Source organism: Phyllostomus hastatus, unplaced genomic scaffold (assembly GCF_019186645.2).
Source record: "Phyllostomus hastatus isolate PE091 unplaced genomic scaffold, TTU_PhHast_1.1 phas_contig_34, whole genome shotgun sequence".
NCBI lineage: Eukaryota > Metazoa > Chordata > Mammalia > Chiroptera > Phyllostomidae > Phyllostomus > Phyllostomus hastatus.
The window spans coordinates 12,109,061-12,130,496 of NW_025333857.1; the positions used below are offsets into that span (position 1 = coordinate 12,109,061).

General features: G+C 41.6%; 1 protein-coding gene across 2 annotated transcripts in view; it reads left to right on the forward strand.

Annotated features, from left to right (window-relative positions):
- SLC24A2 (solute carrier family 24 member 2) overlaps positions 1-21,436 on the forward strand; it is a 258,027-nt gene that overhangs the window by 204,217 nt on the left and 32,374 nt on the right. For both annotated transcript variants that reach the window (XM_045840394.1, XM_045840395.1), the window contains 2 exons: positions 6,110-6,208; positions 8,502-8,620. In XM_045840394.1, the coding sequence (XP_045696350.1) occupies positions 6,110-6,208; positions 8,502-8,620 (218 nt within the window). The remainder of the gene's footprint in view (positions 1-6,109; positions 6,209-8,501; positions 8,621-21,436) is intronic.

Sequence of the window (21,436 nt, forward strand, 5' to 3'; positions counted from 1 at the left end):
TAAAGAAGGAGGAGCCAAAGCCCAGCTTTCTGGGCTCTGTTCCCTGTTGTGCTTGCTCAGTACCCCTCCTCCTCTAAAACAAAAGCTCCTTTCAGCACTCACCTTGTAGGCCCTGACAGTGTGCAGACAAGGGTGACTGATGTGCCCCTCTGTCTTCCACTTTTAGAATATGAACATCTAGCCCACCCCATTTTCTCCTATTTCCCTACAGAAAGTTCCTGAGGTCATGAGGCCCCACTGAGGTCATGGGGCTATAGACTTGGAGAGGCTTGTAAGGACAGACTTTGGGTCATTAACCAACAAGAAGCATGTTAAAAGTTGTGATCTCATCTGTTTGCCTAGAAACCACAAATGCAAGGATTTATTGAGCCCTCCAGGGTGTGGGGATATGACAGTAAACAAAGCCGATGGAAATCTCTGCCTTTCTGGAGCTTGGCTACTGACAGAAAGCAACAAATAATCAAGAGAAATAATGATACAGTATATTAGATGATGATAAATTCTTTAGAGAAAATAAACTAGGGATAAGAAGTGTTCAGAGAAAAGTGGCAAATTTAAATAAGCTGCACAGAGAAGCCTCAAAGAGACATTTGAACAAATACTTGAGGAAGTTGAGAGAATGAGTCCAGTGGATCTCTGGAGGAAGAACTTTTCAGGTAGAGGGGCCAGCAAATGCCATGGCCCTGAGGTGGAATAGTGCACAGTGTTTTCCAGAAATAGCAAGTAGGCCAGCACAGTGGAAGCATGGTAAGCTGGGTAAGGGGAAGGAGATGAGGCAGGGTGGTCTAGGTGAGTCTCACTGGATAGAATCTTACAAATCATTGTGAAAACTTTGGCTTTCACTTTGACCTGGAGAGCCACTGCAGGATTTTTCACAGAGAAGTGAGTGGTGTGATCTGATTGACTGATTACTAAGGATGCCGAGATGAGGTCAGCCTGGGGGACAGAGAGGTAAAAGTGGAAGGGGAGACTAGTTAGGAGACTAGCAGAATTATTTCTACCAGACCTAAAAGCTGGGTGGGTTGTGTGTGGGGTGGGGGGGGAGATTCAGAAATATTTTTAACATAGAGACAACAGATTGCCAATGGATTGTATATGGAGAATGAAAGAAAGGAAGGAGCTCAGGATGAGTCCAAGGTCAATGTCTGCTTGTTGCCACATCATTTCTGTTGTGTGATTGATTGATCAATCTGTTCAGGTTGATGATGGATGGTCTGCCTGACTAGAGTCTATACTTCCAGGGCAAAAAAGTCAAGGAACAAACAAGGAAAGTTCAGGTACACTTTTGCTCTTTAAGCTACCTGCCAAGCCTTAAGCTACAAAGACGGAAACAGGAAAGCCAGAACTGAAAACACAAAAATAGATTCAAATATGCTGTATTCAAGTTTCTCCTTCTGCTTCATTTTTTTCTCTTCTTCTACCAAACCAAGCTCTGCTCACAGAGGTGTGTGTGGGCATCCCCTTTGCATCTGCATATCCCTCTTGTCCCATCTCGGCTGTGTTGCTGATGCTCAGGTTGTTCTGTGTCAGCCAGGAGCTAATCTGATTGCCAACCCAAAGCTTCCTTATTACAGGCTTGGTGGGGAAGACGTAAAGGAATTTACAGAGGTCGTTTTAATTAATCAACAGCAGGACAGAAGGAAAATTCCTTTCCTTTGAGTGAACAGACCCTCCAAAGGTTATTTTGTGAGGCAGCTTGGAGCTTCTGTTTTACGTCAATTACAGTGATTGAGTCAAAGATTTGGATTCCTAGTTGTTTTTCCAAATTCGTTCTTATTCACATTAGGCCCTTATGGTTTGATCTTTTCCTTCTGCACCTTCCTACCACCCCTTCAACACACAGTGTCCTGGGGACACTCAGCTGGTATTCTTTGGCAAATTGTAGGCCAGAGTAAACTGTATTAAAATCGTACACTAGGTTTTGATGTAGGTGCCTCACAATTTTAATAGAATTTGCTATTTTGTGATTTTAAGTATACAAATATTGATAAAAATACAATTTAAGGTTTATGCTGAAACAAAGTATATTCTTTAAGGTTACCTTAACACATTAAAAATACTCAAAAACATCTTGATTCTTTACCCCCAGGCACAAAGCTACAGTGTTTTTCAGATCTCTCCCTCACTGGTGGCACCAACCATCATGCCAATGTGGAATTAGTGCCTAAAATAGTTGATTGAAGCAATCCCTTTACCACCTAGGTCTCCTGCACCCGAGGCTGCTAAGCGTCAATTCAGTTTTGAATATCATTCTTTTTATATTGAGTAATTTATGGGAAAAGTGTCCTGTCATTCACTTTCATTATAATAACCTTTTCTGAGTCAATTCCTGAGCATTTCCTGTGTAGGTGACCATCTAAACCCCTGATGTGCATTAATGCACTGAGCCTTCCAACAGCTGCATGAGATGGGTGTTCTTATGATCACCATTTTAAAATTCAGAACCTGAGACACGGAAGAGTTAAAACTCTGGGAGTTAAAAATCAGGAGTTCTTCTGAGCTGACCCAAGTCCATTGTGCGGCTGAAGTGGCTCCCTGCCTGTACTCTGACTTCCCTGGGGAAAGGGAAAAAGCTGATCACCATTATCCCTTTTTAAGATTTCAAAGGTATCAGTGTTTAAATCACAGAAGGACAACTCCATCACCTTGACCTTCTCATCTTCAGGAAGATATAAAGTGATCCTTTTCCTAATCAGTTTTGGAACTGACTTTGAAGGACTCAATGAAACCTGAACCCCAATACAAGAAGGCCCCCAAGAAGCTTAAACTGTCAGATCAGGATGTTGCTAATTCCCCAGTCCTGCAAGTGTGAACTGAGAAAAGAGAAGATGTCAACAATTGTCCTAAAGCAACTCAGGACCACATCACCCTTGCCCCTGAGCTTCTTGTTAGTTTAGTTTTCTTTTTCCTCTTATTTACAGATTTCTTCCAATGCCAGGTATTGTGACAAGCCCTTTGCACACATTTTCTCACTTAAACTGTGCTTTTGATTCATGAGCCAATGCCATCAGACTCCCTATTTAACAGGAAAACTGAAGCATAGAGATGTTCAGGAACTTTCCAAAACTCACCCAGCAGAACAAGTAAGAGAGGCAGGTCTCAAACTCAAGTCTACCTGCCTCTATCCATTTAATCACAATATTGTGCTGTCCCTGACACACACACACCTTGCTTGGTGTTCTCCCCAGCTTGTGGCTTCAGGCTGAACCAGTCTTGAGGGTACCATGCCTTCTTACCCCAAAGTCACTTTGAGAATCACAGGTTCTGTGATAGCTTCTGCTCCAGAGACCTCATGCTCACTCTCATCCTATTAGCCTCTTCCTCACTGCTCTCAAAAGCTGCCCTGTGCAACCCCAGGGGAGTCTGTTGGTCTGGACCAACCCCCAACTTTAAGGAGTACACCTGGGTGCTCAGTTCTGAAGGTGGGCCTGCAACTGCTGCTTTTGTAGAAACTAATCCTTTTTCTATTTTTAGAGAATCTATTGGGGTGACATTGGTTAATAAAATTGTATAGAAATTAATCTTTAAGGGGAAAAAAACGTTTTTAGGCTGTAGAACAGCCATTGTCAGCACTGAGAATGCAGAATGGTAATCAGGTCATGCTCACTGGGACACAGGTTGAATTAAAGCAGTTGTGGAAGGAGGAAGAGGAGCTTTGCCTCCTGGCAGGCCCCTAGGGTTAACCCCCAGAGGGAACAAATAAGGCTGATCCCTCCCACCTTTCAATAGCATAGAAAATCAAAGTGCTACTTCAGTGGGAAAAGTGGTGGAACCATCTAGAAAACCCTCAATGACCTGTTAAAATGTTTGAGAACCTACAAAATGCCAGTTCTACAATCATTTCCCACCCTTTCCTCCCAGTCCTCCTGTAGAGAATTTGGGGAAGCCAGCCCATGCATGACAGTGACCTTCACTATGATGTTTTCTGACAGAAGGATGGCTGACTCCCTCTGTACTTTTGGATCTCTTTTATAATCACTTCTCTCCAATATACATCTTAGCTCTGAAAAGGTTCTTGTAACCACGAGCAATATGCAACTAACTGGTTTCTATCAAATATTTTTTCTGCCATGATTCATGACTTTGGGGCATTACTTGGATTGGGTTATTTCAGGTTTTATTTCCACAGGCTTATTTGTTTCCTCTTTTGAATGCTTTCTTGCTTCATTATTTTATATATAATTTTAAAATAGCAATTATTGATCATCATTATTTCACCATGCTGCTGAATGATCCAAGTTCAAAGAATGACCCTGAAAGTGCAGAGCAGTTTTATTCATAGAAGCCTCATCTCCTAAAAAGTTTCAGAACTTCCTTTTTTCTCTCCCGGGCTTTCCAGTAGATGGTTTGAGGCCTTCTTGAATTTTCTTCTACAGAAAGTGCCCCTCCTCAGGCTTATGTCAGGAAAGTGTCTTGCATCCATGCTTCCTGGGCAACCTCAAGACAATCACAGGCCCGGCCTACCTCCTCCTTGCTTGAATTCCTTCTTTTTCTCTCCTTTTTCTTTCCTTTCTTGTTCCCTTTTACCTCCTCCTTTTCCTAGTCCCCAGACTTTCTTTTGATTCCCTTTTTCTTCCTAGAGTTTCCCTCGGAGATTAAACAGCAACAGCTAAATTCAGAATACTTTTAGCATGGTGGGCCTAATGCCAACCTTCAACATCCCTCAAGGATGAGCATCACACCCATCACTCCTCCTTCTTCCTCATTCCTCATGATGCCCAAGCCACCCGGAATACTGTCCTTCCTACTTCCTTCGAGAGTGTGCCCTCCAGGGTACATTCATCACACCCTAGAGGCTGCCTTTGCAACAGCAAGGCCTCTGGGTTATGACTAGTGGAGCTTGTGAGCAGAAAGGACTCTGTCCTGTGTCACTTTCACCCTTCGAAACAAATAATCTCACTCTCCTTCACAGCTGCAGTCACTCCCAACCAGTCATAAAAATCACCACAATGAACAGACCCCATGATTCCCATCCATGGTAGAGGTGGGGGGAATGGATGCCAGCCTGCCATGCCATCCTAGGCAAGACACTCCAAGAGAAACATTTTGGACTTGGTTTTGTTTGGTTTCATTTGCTTTTGGTCTAACTAGAAAAGTAGAATAAGATCTCCTATTAATATGGTGCTGGAGAAACCAACAACCAGCAAATACCTAGTAGGAAAACTGGAGGGGTTGTGGTATTTGCAGGGATACATCATACCTGGATCTAGACAATAATCAGTCAGTTTAAAATGAGGCTCGTTCTACCTTGCATGTTCTGGGAAAGTGGTGGGGGAGTGGGGGATCAAAGATTAAAGAAGAAAGAAAAATATATTATGGTTCATTAATCTCTACATTTTGCATGCTTTTTTCCTCTGCTTGTTGCATGTACTTACCCACTAATTAATGTCAATGATGGAAAAGAAATGAAGCATTATACTTGTGGTACAGCTGTTTAGAATGATTACATTGAGGATGGTGTGTTTTCCAGCACCTTTCTCTAAGCATCTCATCATCAACAGATACTACTTGCTGTGTCAGTTGATCATTCTTTGCCCCAAATCCCCAAATGGAATCAGTTGTCTCCCTGATGCTTTAACTGCAGCTGACTCAGCTAATTTGAAAAGCTTTGATTCATGTTCCTGACTTGTTTATTACTCCCTTGCAGTATTAACACACTGCAATATTAATTATGATAAATATTTGAAAACCAAAGTCAAATCAAAGGAGCCATGGGAATGGCTTTCCATGTCACAAGCCAGTTCTGGGATGAGCGTTTAAATCTAGAGATGTGGCTACGCGTCTGTTTCTTTGGACTTGTTTTGGATCTCAGCAGCAGTGGGAGTTGTAGTGGTGACTGGTGCTTTCATTTATTTTGTAAGCAATTGAGAGGGAGGGGCAAGGTCCAGGTCAAACCTTTCATCTGTGGTCTGGCAGCTTAAGATTCTCAAATACAGAAGTGAGCTGAAGAATCCACAAAGGTAAGAAAGTGCCCTTCATGCAGGGCACAAGGTGTTTGGATTGGACAAAAAGGAGTGGGTGCTGCTGTAATGCAGCATAACTAAGGAAGCCACAGGCCTCTATTTTCCTTCTCATCCTGTTTCCTTCCCACCACTTTCTCTTGCTTCAGGGAGGTTCAGAGAAAAGGCCTCAATTCTCCACAAGATTGCCAAGAAGAAATGCCAGGTGGATGAGAATGAGAGGCAGAACGGGGCTGCCAATCATGTGGGTGAGTCCAGGGAGACCTGATCCAATGCCTTTCCTGGGGTGTATGGAGGAGAGTGGAGGGCAGGACCCAGTGTGGGCACCCCTGACTCACTGCAGACAGAATCCTACTGCCTAGCCCTTTCCTGAGTGTCAAGAGGAGTCCACTCCTACCGGTGGGTACAGACCATGGACAGACACTGAGACAACTGTCTTGAGGAAACTTCAAGAAAAGTAGAATGAGTCTATGAGGAACGTGAAATAAAACCAGCTTCTAAACCAGACATCTCTCAAAGACTAGAAAATCATTTGACTTTAGGGATTCCACATAAAGAGAACACATACATCCCCATCATCTACTGTTTAACAAAAGGTGAAATTCTTGCCCTGTAACCAAACTTTATACCTATGACATTGCATACAGCACACCCACTGGTTTACCAGCTGGCTCACTTAGTAACTGCTAAATTTAGTGGCAGGATCCCTGCCAGATGACACAGGCTGCCCTTTATCAAGAATTCAGCAATACTAGCTTGGGTCTTTTCTGGCTGATGTTTTCTGAACTCTTATGTGACTAGATCAGGACATTCAAGCATCATATTTTAACTTGGGACAAGATGTTCCTCCTGTCCTGTCTGCAACTATAATATAGCTCTCCAATTCTAAATGTAAACTAAATTTAACCTAATCTGGATCTATGCTATAAATGATGCCATTACCAAAGATACTAAAATTATCTGCAGACAAAATTCAATAGTGTTCCATTCAAAATATATGCCATTCCTTAGAAGCATTTCAGCCAGTGCTGTTACTCTGACTTCCAGCTCAGAGAAAATCTTTGGCCAAGCAAGAGTCAAGACTCTATTGGTTATGGAAAAACAAAACTGGAAGGACATACACTAAAATATGAATAATAGCTACTTCTTGGGTTGGGATTATGAATTATATCTGTTTTCCCTACTTCCTTATGCTTCTGTGAACTTTGACTCATTTTTTGGAATGAGCATATCTTGCTGTTGTATTATAAAAATGCACAGCCACACCACAAAAGTCTAATTGCATAGGCTGAGTTTTGCTTGTTATATTTAAATTTGATTACACAAGCTAGTTTGCTGCACCACTTGTTGAATTTTGTGGAATTCTTGCAGCTTGGAGCACAAGACTTAGGTGCCCGGGTCGGTCCCAGTCCTCTTCCTAATGAGGCTTTCATTAACTCTTTGTGAAGAGTAGGATGCATAACTCCAGGGCTGCTCCCTGTGCAGACTGGGTCTCTGAAAGACTGTAAATAAAAAACAGTGTATGTCCAAAACACATGCTTTACACAGTGAGCCCAAGGTTTATTTTCACATGTTCTTTGGTGATAAGACCCCAGTCTGCCATGTAAAAGCACGTCATAAGGTAAGACAGGCATACTTGGTTAGATATTATGCCTGGAAGGTTGTTTCTTCTCATCTGTTCATGTCTTTTCTTGAACATCTTAACTCTATTTTGGTATCTGCTAGCCTGCACTGGTAAGGTCAAGTTTGGCCATTGCACGCTATCCTAAAGCAGTATTACTTCAGCCAATAGACTCCCCCAAACAGAGTTTTTATATTCCCCTATATTAGTATTTTTCCGTTTAAATAACAGAACCAAGCCTGCTAGGATAAACTGACATAGCCACACACAGCAGAACATCACACACATATCACTGTCACTACTGAAAATGTGGAAAGATAAATTGGAGTGTCTATGGCTTTCCATATGTAAATATTTTGTGCCTTTATATTTCACAATTAAATGCAGAAATAAACAAGCATTCCCCTATGATTTCCAACATTTGGCAACTTCAACTCCAACAATCTCTGTGTAACTCTCAAATTATTTTGAGTAATGTTTTACCAGTGAGAGAAATTTTTAGTTCTTCTGGATTTGCTAGAAAAAGAAAACATTTTGATATGCCTGAGAGTGCTCACATCTGATACTGATGAGTATTCTGGCACCCCTGAGCCTGAACAACACAGCTTCACTGTCTCCTGAAACCCAGACTTTACCCTGCACAGCCAGAGGGCCTAAAAAACCTTTTATTTCCCTCCCACTGAAGTCATGGCAGACCTCGATGGTGCCCGAACACGAATCACCTGGAGCTATTCAGGAGAGCAGCAGTGCTGAGTATGCTAAGCACAAGGAGGAATGGTACCAAACCCTTGCCATTTGGTGCAACCCCAGCCGTATCTCCCCTCAGAGACCACCATCTTCTCCCTCAGCCCAATATTTTAGGGTGTGGTTTCCAATGTGGTTCTTACCCCCATTGACTCCATTCTCTTTCTTTGTTGCAGAAAAAATCGAGCTCCCAAATAGCACCAGCACAGAAGTTGAAATGACACCATCCAGTGAAGCTTCAGAACCTGTACAAAATGGAAACCTCTCCCACAGCATTGAGGCTGCAGAAACCCAGGTAGGGCTTCTTTTCATTGCCTCTCTGGACCGCTGTTTTTTGATATCTAGTATAGCAGCACAGAGTTTGCATTCTCCCTGGAAGCCCAGCTCCCAGTGGGAAGGATGCAGGCAGAGTTTTGTTTATCCTGGTGTGTATTTCCCAGCACCAGCCCAGGCCCCGCATGTGTCACACTCTCCATCCACTGAGTAAGTATGCATTCTCTAAACCGCTGTTTCTCGGGGTGAGGTTGGAGGACTCATGCATCAAATCATAAAAATGCAAATCCCAGCCCTGGCTGGTGTAGCTCAGTGGATTGAGCACAGGCTGCGAACCAAACTCTTGCAGGTTTGATTCCCAGCCAGGGCACATGCCTGGGTTGCAGGCCATGACCCCCAGCAACAGCACATTGATGTTTCTCTCTCTCTCTATCTCCCTCCCTTCCCTCTCTAAAAATAAATAAATAAAATCTTTTTTAAAAAAAGAAAACATCAAATTTTTTTAAAAAAATGCAAATCCTTCAGACCTAATGAAACAGCATCTCTGGGAAGCAGCACCCCGGGATCTGCATTTTTAAATTTGCCTCCCAGGTGATTCTTAAAGCACGATAAAGTTTGGTTGCTGCTGCAGTTTAATCCTTTCTCTGTGTCTTTAAGGTCAGGGTTAATTAGCAAAGAAACCACCACCATCACACCTCGGTGAGCCCTATTTGGCCTTCCCAGTCCCTGCAGCTAAAACAGTTGTAATACTTAACATTTACAAGTATTGTGTACCACAGATTTGGTGGTAGGCACTTTATATATGTTATCATCTTTAAACCTCATAGCCGAAACTATAGTTATTTAGTGTCCCCTTTTTATATTTGAGAAAGCTAAAGCTTAGAAAGATGAAAAAGTTAATCAGGATTACCAGCTTGTAGGTAGCAGAGCTAAGATCTGATCTCAGGACTGTCCAAATATAGCACCTATTCTGTTCCCACCAAGCAGCTCTGCCTCTACACCAAAGCTGCTCAGAGAAGCAGGTAGAAAAAAAGAGCAGGTTGTACTTGTTAGATTTCTGGGTCTCATCCTGATCAGGTGAATCAGAATTTCTGAGACCTAGAGTCCCAAACTTGCATTTTAATCAGGCACCCTGGATCAGTGTTTCTCAAAATTTAATATGCCTATGAATTTCCTGGGAGATCATGTTAAAATTCAAATTTGTCAGGTTCAGAGTAGGGCCCAGAGTCTGCAATTCTGATGAGCCTCCCTCAGGATTCCGATGTTGCTGGTCCAAGGACCACACTTGGAGCAGCACTGCCCTAGCATCTGAGACCCACTTCTCAAGACAGAATTTCCCCAAGGAGCTGAAAAGTTGTGCAATGCCCACCAAGAGAAGCCAGACTACGGTGGATCTGTCCCGCACTCTCCCCTCTCATATATCAGGACACACTCTGCAGCAGAGGGAGTCTGCAAGTCTCAGGGAAAAACGCTCCTGATTGCCTGTTGTCCTTATTCCTTAAAGGAACATGCAAGGAAAGTTTCTTCACAGAAAGGAAAAAATAAAGATTTGAGCACCTTTCACACACCTATTGGTCGTTTGTATTTCTTTGGAAAGATAACTAGGTTGTTTGTCCATTTTTTAAATTGGGAGTTTTCTCTCTCTCTTTACTTTTTTTGTTTATTTTTTATTTATTTATTTATTTTTGCTATTGAGTTGTAAGGGTTCCTTGTGTATTTTGGATATTAACCCCTTAAAAATATGTGCAGCTTGCAAATATTTTCTCCCATTGCATAGGTTGCCTTTTGATTTTGTTGATTGTGTCCTTTGCTGTGCTCTTCACAATGTATACTTCTATACCATCATCATGTTATACACCTTAAATATATAGGATTTCATTTGCCAATTATACCTCAGTAAAGCTGAAAAAGTAAATAACTAAAGGAAAGGATAAGGAATGGCAGCTCTTCCTGCCCTTGTCTCTTCTGCCTTCTGAGGCCTTGCCCTCCTGCCCAGAGCCCTGAGGTCCCTTCGCATTAGCTCAGGGGTAAGCTGGCAGAGCAGCCTCTGTCCACATGGATAAGCAGCATGTGGCAGCAGGAGGCAGGCCCCAAGGGCATCTGGTTGCCCTTGGGGATGGCACGGTCATAGGTGTGTGGAAGGCAGCCTGGTCGCTGTGCCTCTCCATCTGGCTGGCTCCCATAAGGGAGCACCTTGCTACAGGGGAGTGAGGGAGTCCCAACTGACCCCTCTCTGAGCCAAGCTCTGACCACCAGCTCTCACACAGGGAAACAGGACAGATTTGTACACTACCCTGCTACGCTGAGAGCGCAAGGACAAACAGACCTTCAAAGAGCCACCTGCCAGCTGGCTGCAGAATAACCTGGTAGTGAACTCCACATCCACCAGGGAAAAGTTACCTCACTTTAGTTTTCTCATCTGCAAAGCACAGGTAATAGTAGTACCTGCCTCATTAGGGTTCCTAGAACAGTTACATAGGATCCTGTACATGCACAGAGCTAAGTGCTTCCACTCATATCATGTTCACACTCACCATATAGGTATCATTAAAGGTGTCCCTGACCCAGAGGAACTCCATGTAGGGAAAATGAAAATGTATTTATAATAATATATACATATATATGATATATATAACACATATATATGTATATATATATATATAAATGCTTGGGGTAGTCAGGGTATAATAGGTAAATAAGTAAATATTTGTGGTAGGTAAATCATTATGGGCCAATGTCTGTGCAGAGAGCTCTGAGAGGTAAATATAAAACCTTCTTAGAAGAGGGGACATTTGAGCTGGGCATTGGTGGCTGAGTAGAAGTTTGTTTCTCAGAGAAGGAGGAGATGACCAAGATGACAATATGTGCAAAGGTATAAAAGCATAAGAGGGCGATTCACAGTTGGTGATTGGTGAGAAGGGCACTGGAACTGGAGACTGGAACGTAAGGTGAGGAGTGAGGAGAGATCCACCAAGACAGGTAAATTGGGCTGAAATTCTTCAACTGTTCAATCAGAAAATTTTTAGTGTTCATCTGATTACTATGTGTCAGGGGATGTGCTGGGCACTGGAGATGCTCACATGTTCTCACAGAGCGGAGAGACTTCAACGAAAATGAAGATATAATTATAGATGGCCGTGAGGGCCATGAAGAAAGTGTAGCTTGATGTTGCAATGGAGGACAGGTGGGGAAGCCCGTTGAGGTTGAGAGCTGAGGGAAGGCTACACTAAGGAAGTAGTGTTTGGACTGAGGCTGAATTCCAAGGAGCCAGCCAAGGGAACAGTGCCCACAGAGGCAGAAATGAGCTTGGCTTGTTTGAGGAACAGAGAAGTCAGTGTGGCCAGAAGTATGGAGCAGAGAGAGTGAGGATGGTGGCAATGAGGCTTGACAGGAGGGCCGAGCAGAACTGGCCCAGCTTGTAGACTATGATTAGGAAGTTGACTTCCTTCTAGGGCAGCAACAATCCATTGAGATTTCTAAATGTGATCTGTCCCTGTGAAAGATGCCTGGGGCTATGGTGTGGGATCGGATTCAGGGACAAGAGGTTGTGTAACTCGAGTAGAGCAGAGGTACCTGCAGGAGTTGAGCTGATGGCAGCACACACCAGAGCAGTAGATGTGTGGGAAGAAGCACATGGATTATGAAGGGCACTGTAGGTACCACCAAGCAGTCTGAGCTTCCCCTGTTGGGAGAGGGGGGCAGTGGCACATCAGATTTGTATGACAGGAAGCTAGCTCTTTCAGAATAGTCAAGAAGGGGCCAGAATGGAAGAAGACTGGATACAGGGCAGTGAGGTAAGAGCCTGTTGGTTCAAGGATCGACAAACTGGTCCATGGCCAAATCTGGCCGGCAGCCTGTTTCTGTACAACCCATGAGACAAGAATGTTTTCACATCTTTAAAGGTTATTTTTAAAAAGCAGCAGCATATATGACAGAGACCATATGGATCACAAAGCCTAAAATATTTACTATCTGGCCCTTTACAGAAAAAGTTTGCCCACCCCTAGTTTAGACCATCTGCATTCTTTTTTTTTAAAAAAAGGATGAGGATACTCTTCATGTACTGATATGGAATTATACGTGCTGTTAAGTGAAAAAGGCAGCGTGCCAACTTCCATTCAGTATCCTATATTTGAGTGAGAGGGGGAAAAGGAGGGAAATAACATACTCCTTTGCTTAGGATGCTGCTGAAGAAACTGATCATGCTGACTACCTCCAGGACAAGGGCCTGGGTGATGAGCAACTGGTGTGAGAGGAAGGCTTCAGTACGCAGCCTTCTGCAGCTTCGGAATTTTGAACCCCTTAACTGTATCATTTACTCAAAAAATGTAACAACAAGTGGTCTAAATTAAAACAAGCAGTATGCGTGACTGTTTTAAGAGCAGAGACTCTGGAGACAAACTACATGAATTCAAATTCCAGATCTGGTACTTTCCAGCTGTGTGACTTTGGACAAGTTACTTAGCCTCTCTGTTCCCTACTATTTTTCTGTATGAAACAGGGAAAATAACAGCACCTACTTCATATTATCATTGTGAGAACAAATTGCTCTTAACAGTTCTTGGCACGCAGTAAGCATTGCATAGGTGTTTGCTATTCTTAGAAGCGCTTAGTAAAACTCACTTTAAATGGTTATCAAGGTCCAGATGACAATGGCTGTGGCATGGATGGCAGTGGCTGGATTTAGATCTGAGGCCGAAGAAGATTTGATGATAGATTGTCCCTAGATAGTGGAAAAGGAAAGGAAGTTGTAGACGATGCTGAGGTTTCTGAGTCGGGAAGGTTGGGTGATAGGGTAAATAAGGGCTGTTCCTCCAGAGTTAGAAAAGGGATGTGAAGTTGGAATGGTCAGGCCACCTGAAGCAGTTTCACAGAAATGATTCAATGCATTTATATTGTATTAGTTTTTCTTTCCCAGTTGTGTTTTTATCAAGCTCCATGAACAACAGCATGTGTATCCTGCCTTTATTAATGGATATGATGAGCCTCATACACCACACACCCATCACTGGGATTCTCCTGAGAGTCTAGTTTCCTGTAACTAACCTGTTGTTATAGAAACTGTGTTTACAAGTGAACTAATTCTACGTCCATACCTCATCTCTGATAGCTATCTTCAGTATGTACTTTACACTGGCAACAAAGAGGATTTTAAAAATTCTCTCACAGAGGAAGCCCCTTTGCAGGAGTTTTTGCTTCATCTGTGAAACCAAGAAAATAATTTGACTTTTTAAATGGCTTAGTGCTAATTACCTTCTCCCAATGCCTGCTGACACAGTATTGTTGATTCTAGCATAGAGGGAGCTGATTTCAGCTGCCACTGAGAATTTATCAACCTTCCAAATGTTCGGTGTTGGGAATTTATCCAGGTTTGAAAGACAATTTGAAGAAATATTCTCTCCCACCCAGAACCCAGCACTCTTTTACATTTCAATTCCGTCAGTCCAGATGAGAGCCAGGTGATTGCCCATGGCCAGCTCACTCCGAGGGTCTGCCTGCCTAGCTGCATCGCAGCTGCCCATGCCACCACCCCATCAGACCCTTCAAATACACGCTCACAGTGAAAGAGTAGAAGTGGAGATGCCTTGCAAATTTTGTAGATTCTGAAATCTGAACATCTAACTTGTTTTTAAACTGTATCCTACATTTTTGTGTATTGTGAGATGGCTTTTTCTATGTTGCAGCTTTTATTGTGTCTCTAAAATTTCTCTCTGTCCTTAGGGAGACCAGATTTATATAAGAAAAGCACATTCTTAGGAAAAAGAGAGAAATAAATGTTTGTGTGTGTGTATGTGTGTATACAAACATGATAGATAGATAGATACAGAGATGCAGAGATGCAGAGATATGTGTAAAATGCAGGCTTTTTCTTATTTCCTCACTTTGCAACTCAAATATTACCTTATCATGTTAAGCTCTTCACATTTCCCTTTGGAAAGTAACCCCTGACTTATTTCACCTCAGTCCAGCTTTGGTCTTTACCTAACCCCAGTAGAATTTTTAAAATCTGCTTCCATGAACCTCACAATGTTGATAAAAACATTTGAGTGTTATGTGACTAAGTAAAAGGTGAGAAGGGAAAGGTGATGAAAGTGATCGTGATTGTAGATTTCTCTAAAAAATGCATAAAGATATCTCTCTTGTATTAAATCTGGATCTCTGAGGGTAGGAAAAAATCATCCTTATCAAAGACAGCAGCTCATTTTGGATTGTTGTTTAAAGTTAGCGCTACGATTTTAGAGCCCCTTAGAGGGACTTCATAATCAGTATCAACCAAAAATGTTAGCTCTGTAAAGTATTTCCAAGGTTTTCTAAGTAGATGGCACCTAGATCCATATGACTCTTTCTTTCTAAAATATTACCCTTAGTTTCTGGCTGGTGTGGCTCAGTGGATTGAGTGCAGCCTGAAAATCAAAAGGTTGCTGGTTCAATTCCTAGTCAGTGCATCAAACCCTGGTTGTAGGCCAGGTCCCCAGTTGAGGGCATGCCCTCCTTCTCTTTCTCCTTCCCTTCCCCTCTCTCTAAAAAATGAATAAATAAAACCTTTTAAAAATTTTAAATAATAAAATAAAATATTACCCTTAGTTAGGAAATGTTTTCATTCCTACCAGTGGTGAATTTTCACAGTTTGCGAACCTCAAACCCTCCTATTATTCAAAGAGCAAGTATCTGTTCTAAAGGATTAAGGTGTAATATCCAGGTCCACCATTTTCAAAGGCTTAAAACAGCCAAGGACCACACATACCCCCAATTAATGAGACTATTCAATGTCTTGGAAGATCGGTGAAACATGAGAAGATTCCAGCACCTGAGAAACACAGGCTCTGGTGGAGACTGGAACTGTGTCTCTTTGTGTGACTGCCAGGGCCCAGGGGCAGGAGGGCAGAGAGAGGCCAAGGCCTATGAGTGAAGGACAAGACTATCCAAAGATTCCATCCCGCTTGATTTTTCAAGACCTAAGCCTTTTAGATCTATGATTGCCTTAGAAGAGAAACTCATGAGGATCAGAGAAAAACGAATACAAACTATAAAGCAAACAAAAATAGAGATTACAGTGTCTTGCCTACCAAACCTTGGCACACTGGTTCCATTTCTAGAGGAGACATTTCTTTCTTTATTATAAATAAATAAATATATATATATAATGCATTTATATATTTTTTTAAAGAAAAGTTAAGATTCAGTTTCTATATCTAACAACCTGGACAGAATTTACCAACTGCTTAAGATGCTTTCAAAGGCCTTATGAAAAGACTTAAAAGTAAAATAGATATAGATCCAACTCTTGCATTTCTGCCTAAATTTGAATATTGACAAAGAATTGTATACTCACTAAGAATCTTACTGTTAATTATACTACTTGTCATTGTGTGCTTTCTGGAAGCTTGAAAAACATCTATTAATCATTCACATAAGATATATTAAGAAATGACTATTACTAAAAAGGAAAAAACTCCATTACCACCCTGAAAAAAAGATACTGACATTAATATTACTGTTCCTATGAGTAACTCTAATCCAATTGATCATTAAATCATGAGAATTATTTTTTAATTATTTTTTATGATTCTCCCATTGCTTTTATGTTGGCTGGTCTTTTATGATTTGTATCAGCAGTATGCACAAAGCCCGTGAAAACCATGAGAAAGCCAGTTTACAACAGCAACACCGAGAGAACCTCTCTTGTCAGCAGGTTGTACCTCAGAATTATTTGGGTAAAATGCAAAGTGAAGGAAAGCAATTGCATTTCACCAGACTCTCCAAATGCCATTTTACATTATAATAAATGGTTTCTTGGCTTCTGGGAAAACTAACATCCAGACAGCTTCATCACTCACAGCAAAATATTTTGAGACCTTGGTTTCAATTCAAAGTATGTAGAAGCAAATTAAGTTTTTTCAGATTGCCAATGCTTAGTGAAATCTTATCATTTTGCATTTAATATGCTAACTTCTTTTTTATTGTATTTTTCCCATTTCCATTTATCCTCCTTATACCCTTTTCTACCTCCACCCACTCCCCTGCCCCCCTGCAATTGCCACACTGTTGTCCGTATCTGTGAGTTATGCTAAATTCCTTGTTAGATTTTTTCCATTTATATGTAAAACAAACCAGATGATAGTAATATAAGAGGAGTGGATTATTTCTTATCACTAGGAGAGCAGAGATTTATCGCTTTTTAAAAACTCTGAGACTTAAATGTTAGCTCTGTTGATTTAGCTTGTCCACACAGAAGGCAAGACAAATGTCTCAGCTCGTGCTGCCTTCCAGAAAGAGATGCTTTTAGAGTTAACTCTTTTTGACTTGTCCCTTGGAAAAGATAAGTGCCAGAAACATAGAAGATAAGAACGAAGTACAGGGAATGAGGGACATTAGTAAAAAATACAAATGCAAAGACATTGAGAAACTAAGAGAACAAAAATAAAGAGATTTTTCTAAGACTCAATCAAGAATGAGTGGGGGGGAAGCATTTGAAAAATTAATTAGAGCAAGTGAACCCAATGATTTATTGCAAAGTCAAAAAATCTATTTAAAAATGAGATCTTTAAAAAAGATAAATATGGCATTTCTTTACGGCAGCCCAAGCAGACTAATATACTGACCTTATGGACATTATCTTTTTATCTGTTTTTATCTATTTCCTTTGTACTAAAGCACCAGTGTGATTTAAGCTGACAGAATGGAAAGTGCTCTGGAATGTGTCTTGGGAGGCACCTTCCACTTGCCAAATAGTTGTTGGTTTCAGAGCCTTTCACTTTATTAAAGTGTGATTGTGCATTTTTGGTGGTTTTTTCTCTGAGAGCTCCAACTCTACTATTGTTTTTAACTCTGCACAAAACACAGAATCAAGGTGTCACAATATTTTGAGTCTTGCCATCTGTTTGGAAGTTTTGTTTCGGATAGAAATTCTACTTACACTCTACCTGCTAGAATAAAATAGCATTCTCTCCTTAGGGCTGTGAGATTTTCCCTTTCATGTTATTTATTCATCTTACCTAGGAGGAAAAAAATTAGATTGTTGACATCACTACAGTCAATGAATGCTCAGTAAATGTCAGATAAATGGATAGGTGGAAGAACAAAATTATTACAGTTTCCACTTTCACATAAAATCATTGAGTTTTAGAATTTCATGGCTAGAAATGTCATATTTCACCCAGTCAAGCCACTTCCTCATGGATATCTGTGAAGAGATTATTTCCTTGGATATGTATTAAAAATAATAATAACAACCAACATTTATTGTTTACTATGTACCAAACACTGTTTGTTCTAAGCGCTTTTTATGGGTGATTCTGTAACAGCAATAACGTTGTAGAAGAATATTCGGGAGCAGAAGCCGGTCTCTGTGTCCAAACCCCTTCTCCAACCATCCCCTTGTTAGGTAAGGCACTGTCAAGGTTTCTTCTCCCCCTGCAGCCTCCCACATGCGCTCTATACAGGCACACACACCTTTTCACCAGTTCCCAAGGAAACCTAATTGGACAAGTAAAACATGCCACCTCTGTCAAAGACAGTATTTTTAATGCTTCAATACTAAAAGGGAACAGAAGTAGGAGGAGAAGCAGAGAGTCCATATTTAAAGATGCTGTTTTGCTTCAGCTGAGGTTCTCTTGGGCTTTGAACACTGAATGCTGGAGTCTGGAAATAACCCACCTCCTATTTTAGTCCTTGCTAAAGTTAGCCTCCAGAAAGTTTATTATTGTAAAGGGTGTAATGCATATTCTACAATGCTCCCTTGAGATTCATTTTAGATATAGCCAGTGCAGGATTATCCACGGTTATGGGAATCCGGGGGCACATCAAGCAATGGAATACACATAAAATCTCAAGGCCTCCTTTGGCCATTGGAATATTTGGTTGTCACCTCCTTCTACGTCAAGCCTAGGCTAAATTTCTGCACTTAATTCTTGGACAGAGATGTTAAACAACAAGTCTTCCTTCTTTCTCTATATTTAAAGTCCTGACATTCACTGAAATCTTATCAGCACTCACATTTCATTTTTAAAATGTATACCTGGCTCCTTGGAGATATCGCCCAATTAAATGTCAATTAAATGCTTAGTGTTTGCTATAGCTGGCATTTTTGGTTTATAGGTCAAATTTATTATAAAATAAAGCTTGGAGTGATCGGGCATAAAGCATATTTATAACTATGTTTAGGATTGAAGAATGAAGGCATCATAGAATGGAGAAAGAGCCTTGGGCTGGGAGTAAAGGGGGGTCACTTGGGCCCAGCCTCACACTGTGAACTTCCTGCAGCATATCACTTCATCTCAGGGTCCTCATCTGTCAGATGAGGGAGGCGGTCTCAGTGGATCAGGGCTCTTTAAATCTGAAATTCTGGGGCTCCCCCTCTTAGAGCCTAAAACTCCTATTCTGAATGATTGCAGAGGTCTGTGATTGCAGCTTGTCTTTCCTGAGCTAGTGGTGTCTGTACAATGAATTGAATGACAAATTCTTGGACCAGAGGTTAGTCCCACATTAGAGCAGCCTAGGGGACAAAGAAGTTCTGCCTCACAATGGCATGGTTTTTAAAGACCCTTGACCCAACTTGATCATAGCCCAATGTTTTAGAGTAAATGAATTATAATTTTACATGGATATTTAAGGGCTGGCATCTTATTTTATTCAGCATCATGCCAAACTGAAGGGGTTCCCCGATGAGAACAGGTAGCACTCCTAAGTGCTGAACCACATGGTCCTTTTGTGGAGGGATGGAGGAGTGACAACTTTACTTCCAGCTTGAATCAAACCCTAAATGAGCTAAGATCTAGCCAGGTCCAGGCTATCCTCTGAGATTGCTTCTTGTTGACTGGGGATGAGATGCTATTACCAATCAATAAAACTGAACTTGAAGGTGGCCTATTTTCAGATTCCTCTGGGTTTTCATTTTAATTCTCTGATAGAAAAGATTGCATTAAAGTGGACTCACCTTCACACTGAAATCTTGCACACTGCCCTTCAGAGACAAGAATAAGAAATTAGGTTGCTTCCAAGAAATATCTTTCTGGCTATAGATGTAACCTCTGGAGATCTAATGTTTATTCTGGAGCTAACTATCCATACCAGGCCCAGGTAGGAACAGTGTGAGGTGCACACACAAAAAGCCGGACAGGTTCCCATGATAGTAGGATACAGACAGGCTGCTGCTACTCCTCCCATGCACTAGATAAATAAGAGTCAAAATAGGTTGATTGCTTCAGAGATCTCCCAGTAGATGCTAGCTGACTCCTGGGACTGTTCTCTTCTGTCTATAGATGTTCTGTGGCCAGACTTCCCAATACTAACCTTCAGTGTTGATAAGTGACTCCTAGAAGGATTTTGTCCATTTGTCACAAGTTATCACTTAGAATAACATCTGCTCCTGCCCACCATCTTTGCTAAAGTTATTGCCAAAATTCCATTACAGCACTGAGTAGTTTTAGTTTTAAATCTGCCCCACCTTGTTTCACAGAGATTCAAGGCTGCTAACAAAAATCCATGTGATGAAAAAGGATAAAATGAATAGTTTTGAGAGAATTCAGCAAAGGATGTGAAAGAAAGAAAAAGAGTAAGGCTGGAGTGAGGTGCACTGTGACTGCCGGGTGGGGTCACAAATTTGGCTGTGAAGTCCCCAGTGGAAAGCACGGGAAAAATAGCATCATTTACCTGATTCATAGTATTTCTAAGACTTTTTCAAAGCCTCTCAAAAGAAGCATGACTTTTTCTAGTGCCAAGATATGAAAGATATTTCTCCCTTGATTCCTCATAAAAAAAAACACTGGATCAAGCCAGATAAGGTTCCACTGTGAGCAACCAGAAACCCAAAATAACTGTGGCTTGAATAAAATAGAATTTCAGTATAAGCAGTGTAGGCAGCCTGGGGCTAGAATGGCTCGTGCTGGGTGTCAGGGGCTCAGAGCCTTTTATATTGTTTCTCCACTTCACAGTCCAAGACAGCAGTTCAAGCTCTGACCAAATGTCCCCATTCCAGCCAGCAGGAATTGGGAAGGAATGATGAAAGACACACCTCCACCCTCTATAAGTATGTCCCATAAGTTGCAGAAGATACTTGTAACTACTCCCAATCAGCCAGAACCTAATCACATGGCCACACCTAGTTTCAAGAGAGGCTGAAAGTCTTTATTCCAGGCCTAGGTAAAAGTGGGCCTACTATCACTAAAGCATATGGGCAGTATATTAATTTGCTGGGGCTACTATAAGAAAATCACTCAGCCTGGGAGGCTTAAACAACAGAAATTTATTTCCTCACAGTTTTGGGGGCTGGAAGTCCAAAATCAAGGTGCTCTCAAGGTTGTTCTCCTCTGAGGCCTCTCTTCCTGACTTCCAGATGGCTGCCTTCTTCTGTGTCCTCACACAGCCTTTCCTCTCTGCATGCAAATCCTCGACATATCTCTGTGTGTCCTACTCTCCTCTTCTTGGAAGGCAGCTATGCTCACCACTACACTACCAACGCCAACTCTCCTCTTCTTATAAGGACACCAGTCATATTGCCTTAGGACCCACGCTAATGGCCTCATTTTAATTTAATCATCTCTTTAAAAAGGTCCTACCTTCAAATGCAGTCAGACATATTCTGAGGTACTGGGGAATAAGGCTTCAATATATGAATTTGGGGAGAACACAATCCATTCTATAACAGGCAGAATAGATATTGGAGAACAATCAGAAGCTCTTGCCACATATTCTGCCAGCGTTTCTGTAACTGGGTAAATAAGTTTTTTGGAGCCATTTGTTCTGTCTCCCCTTTTAAAGTCAAGTATCCTGGAAACTAAGAGTCCTAGAACACAGCACACTGCCTTGTACCTAAAGGCACTCAGCACATACCTGCAGA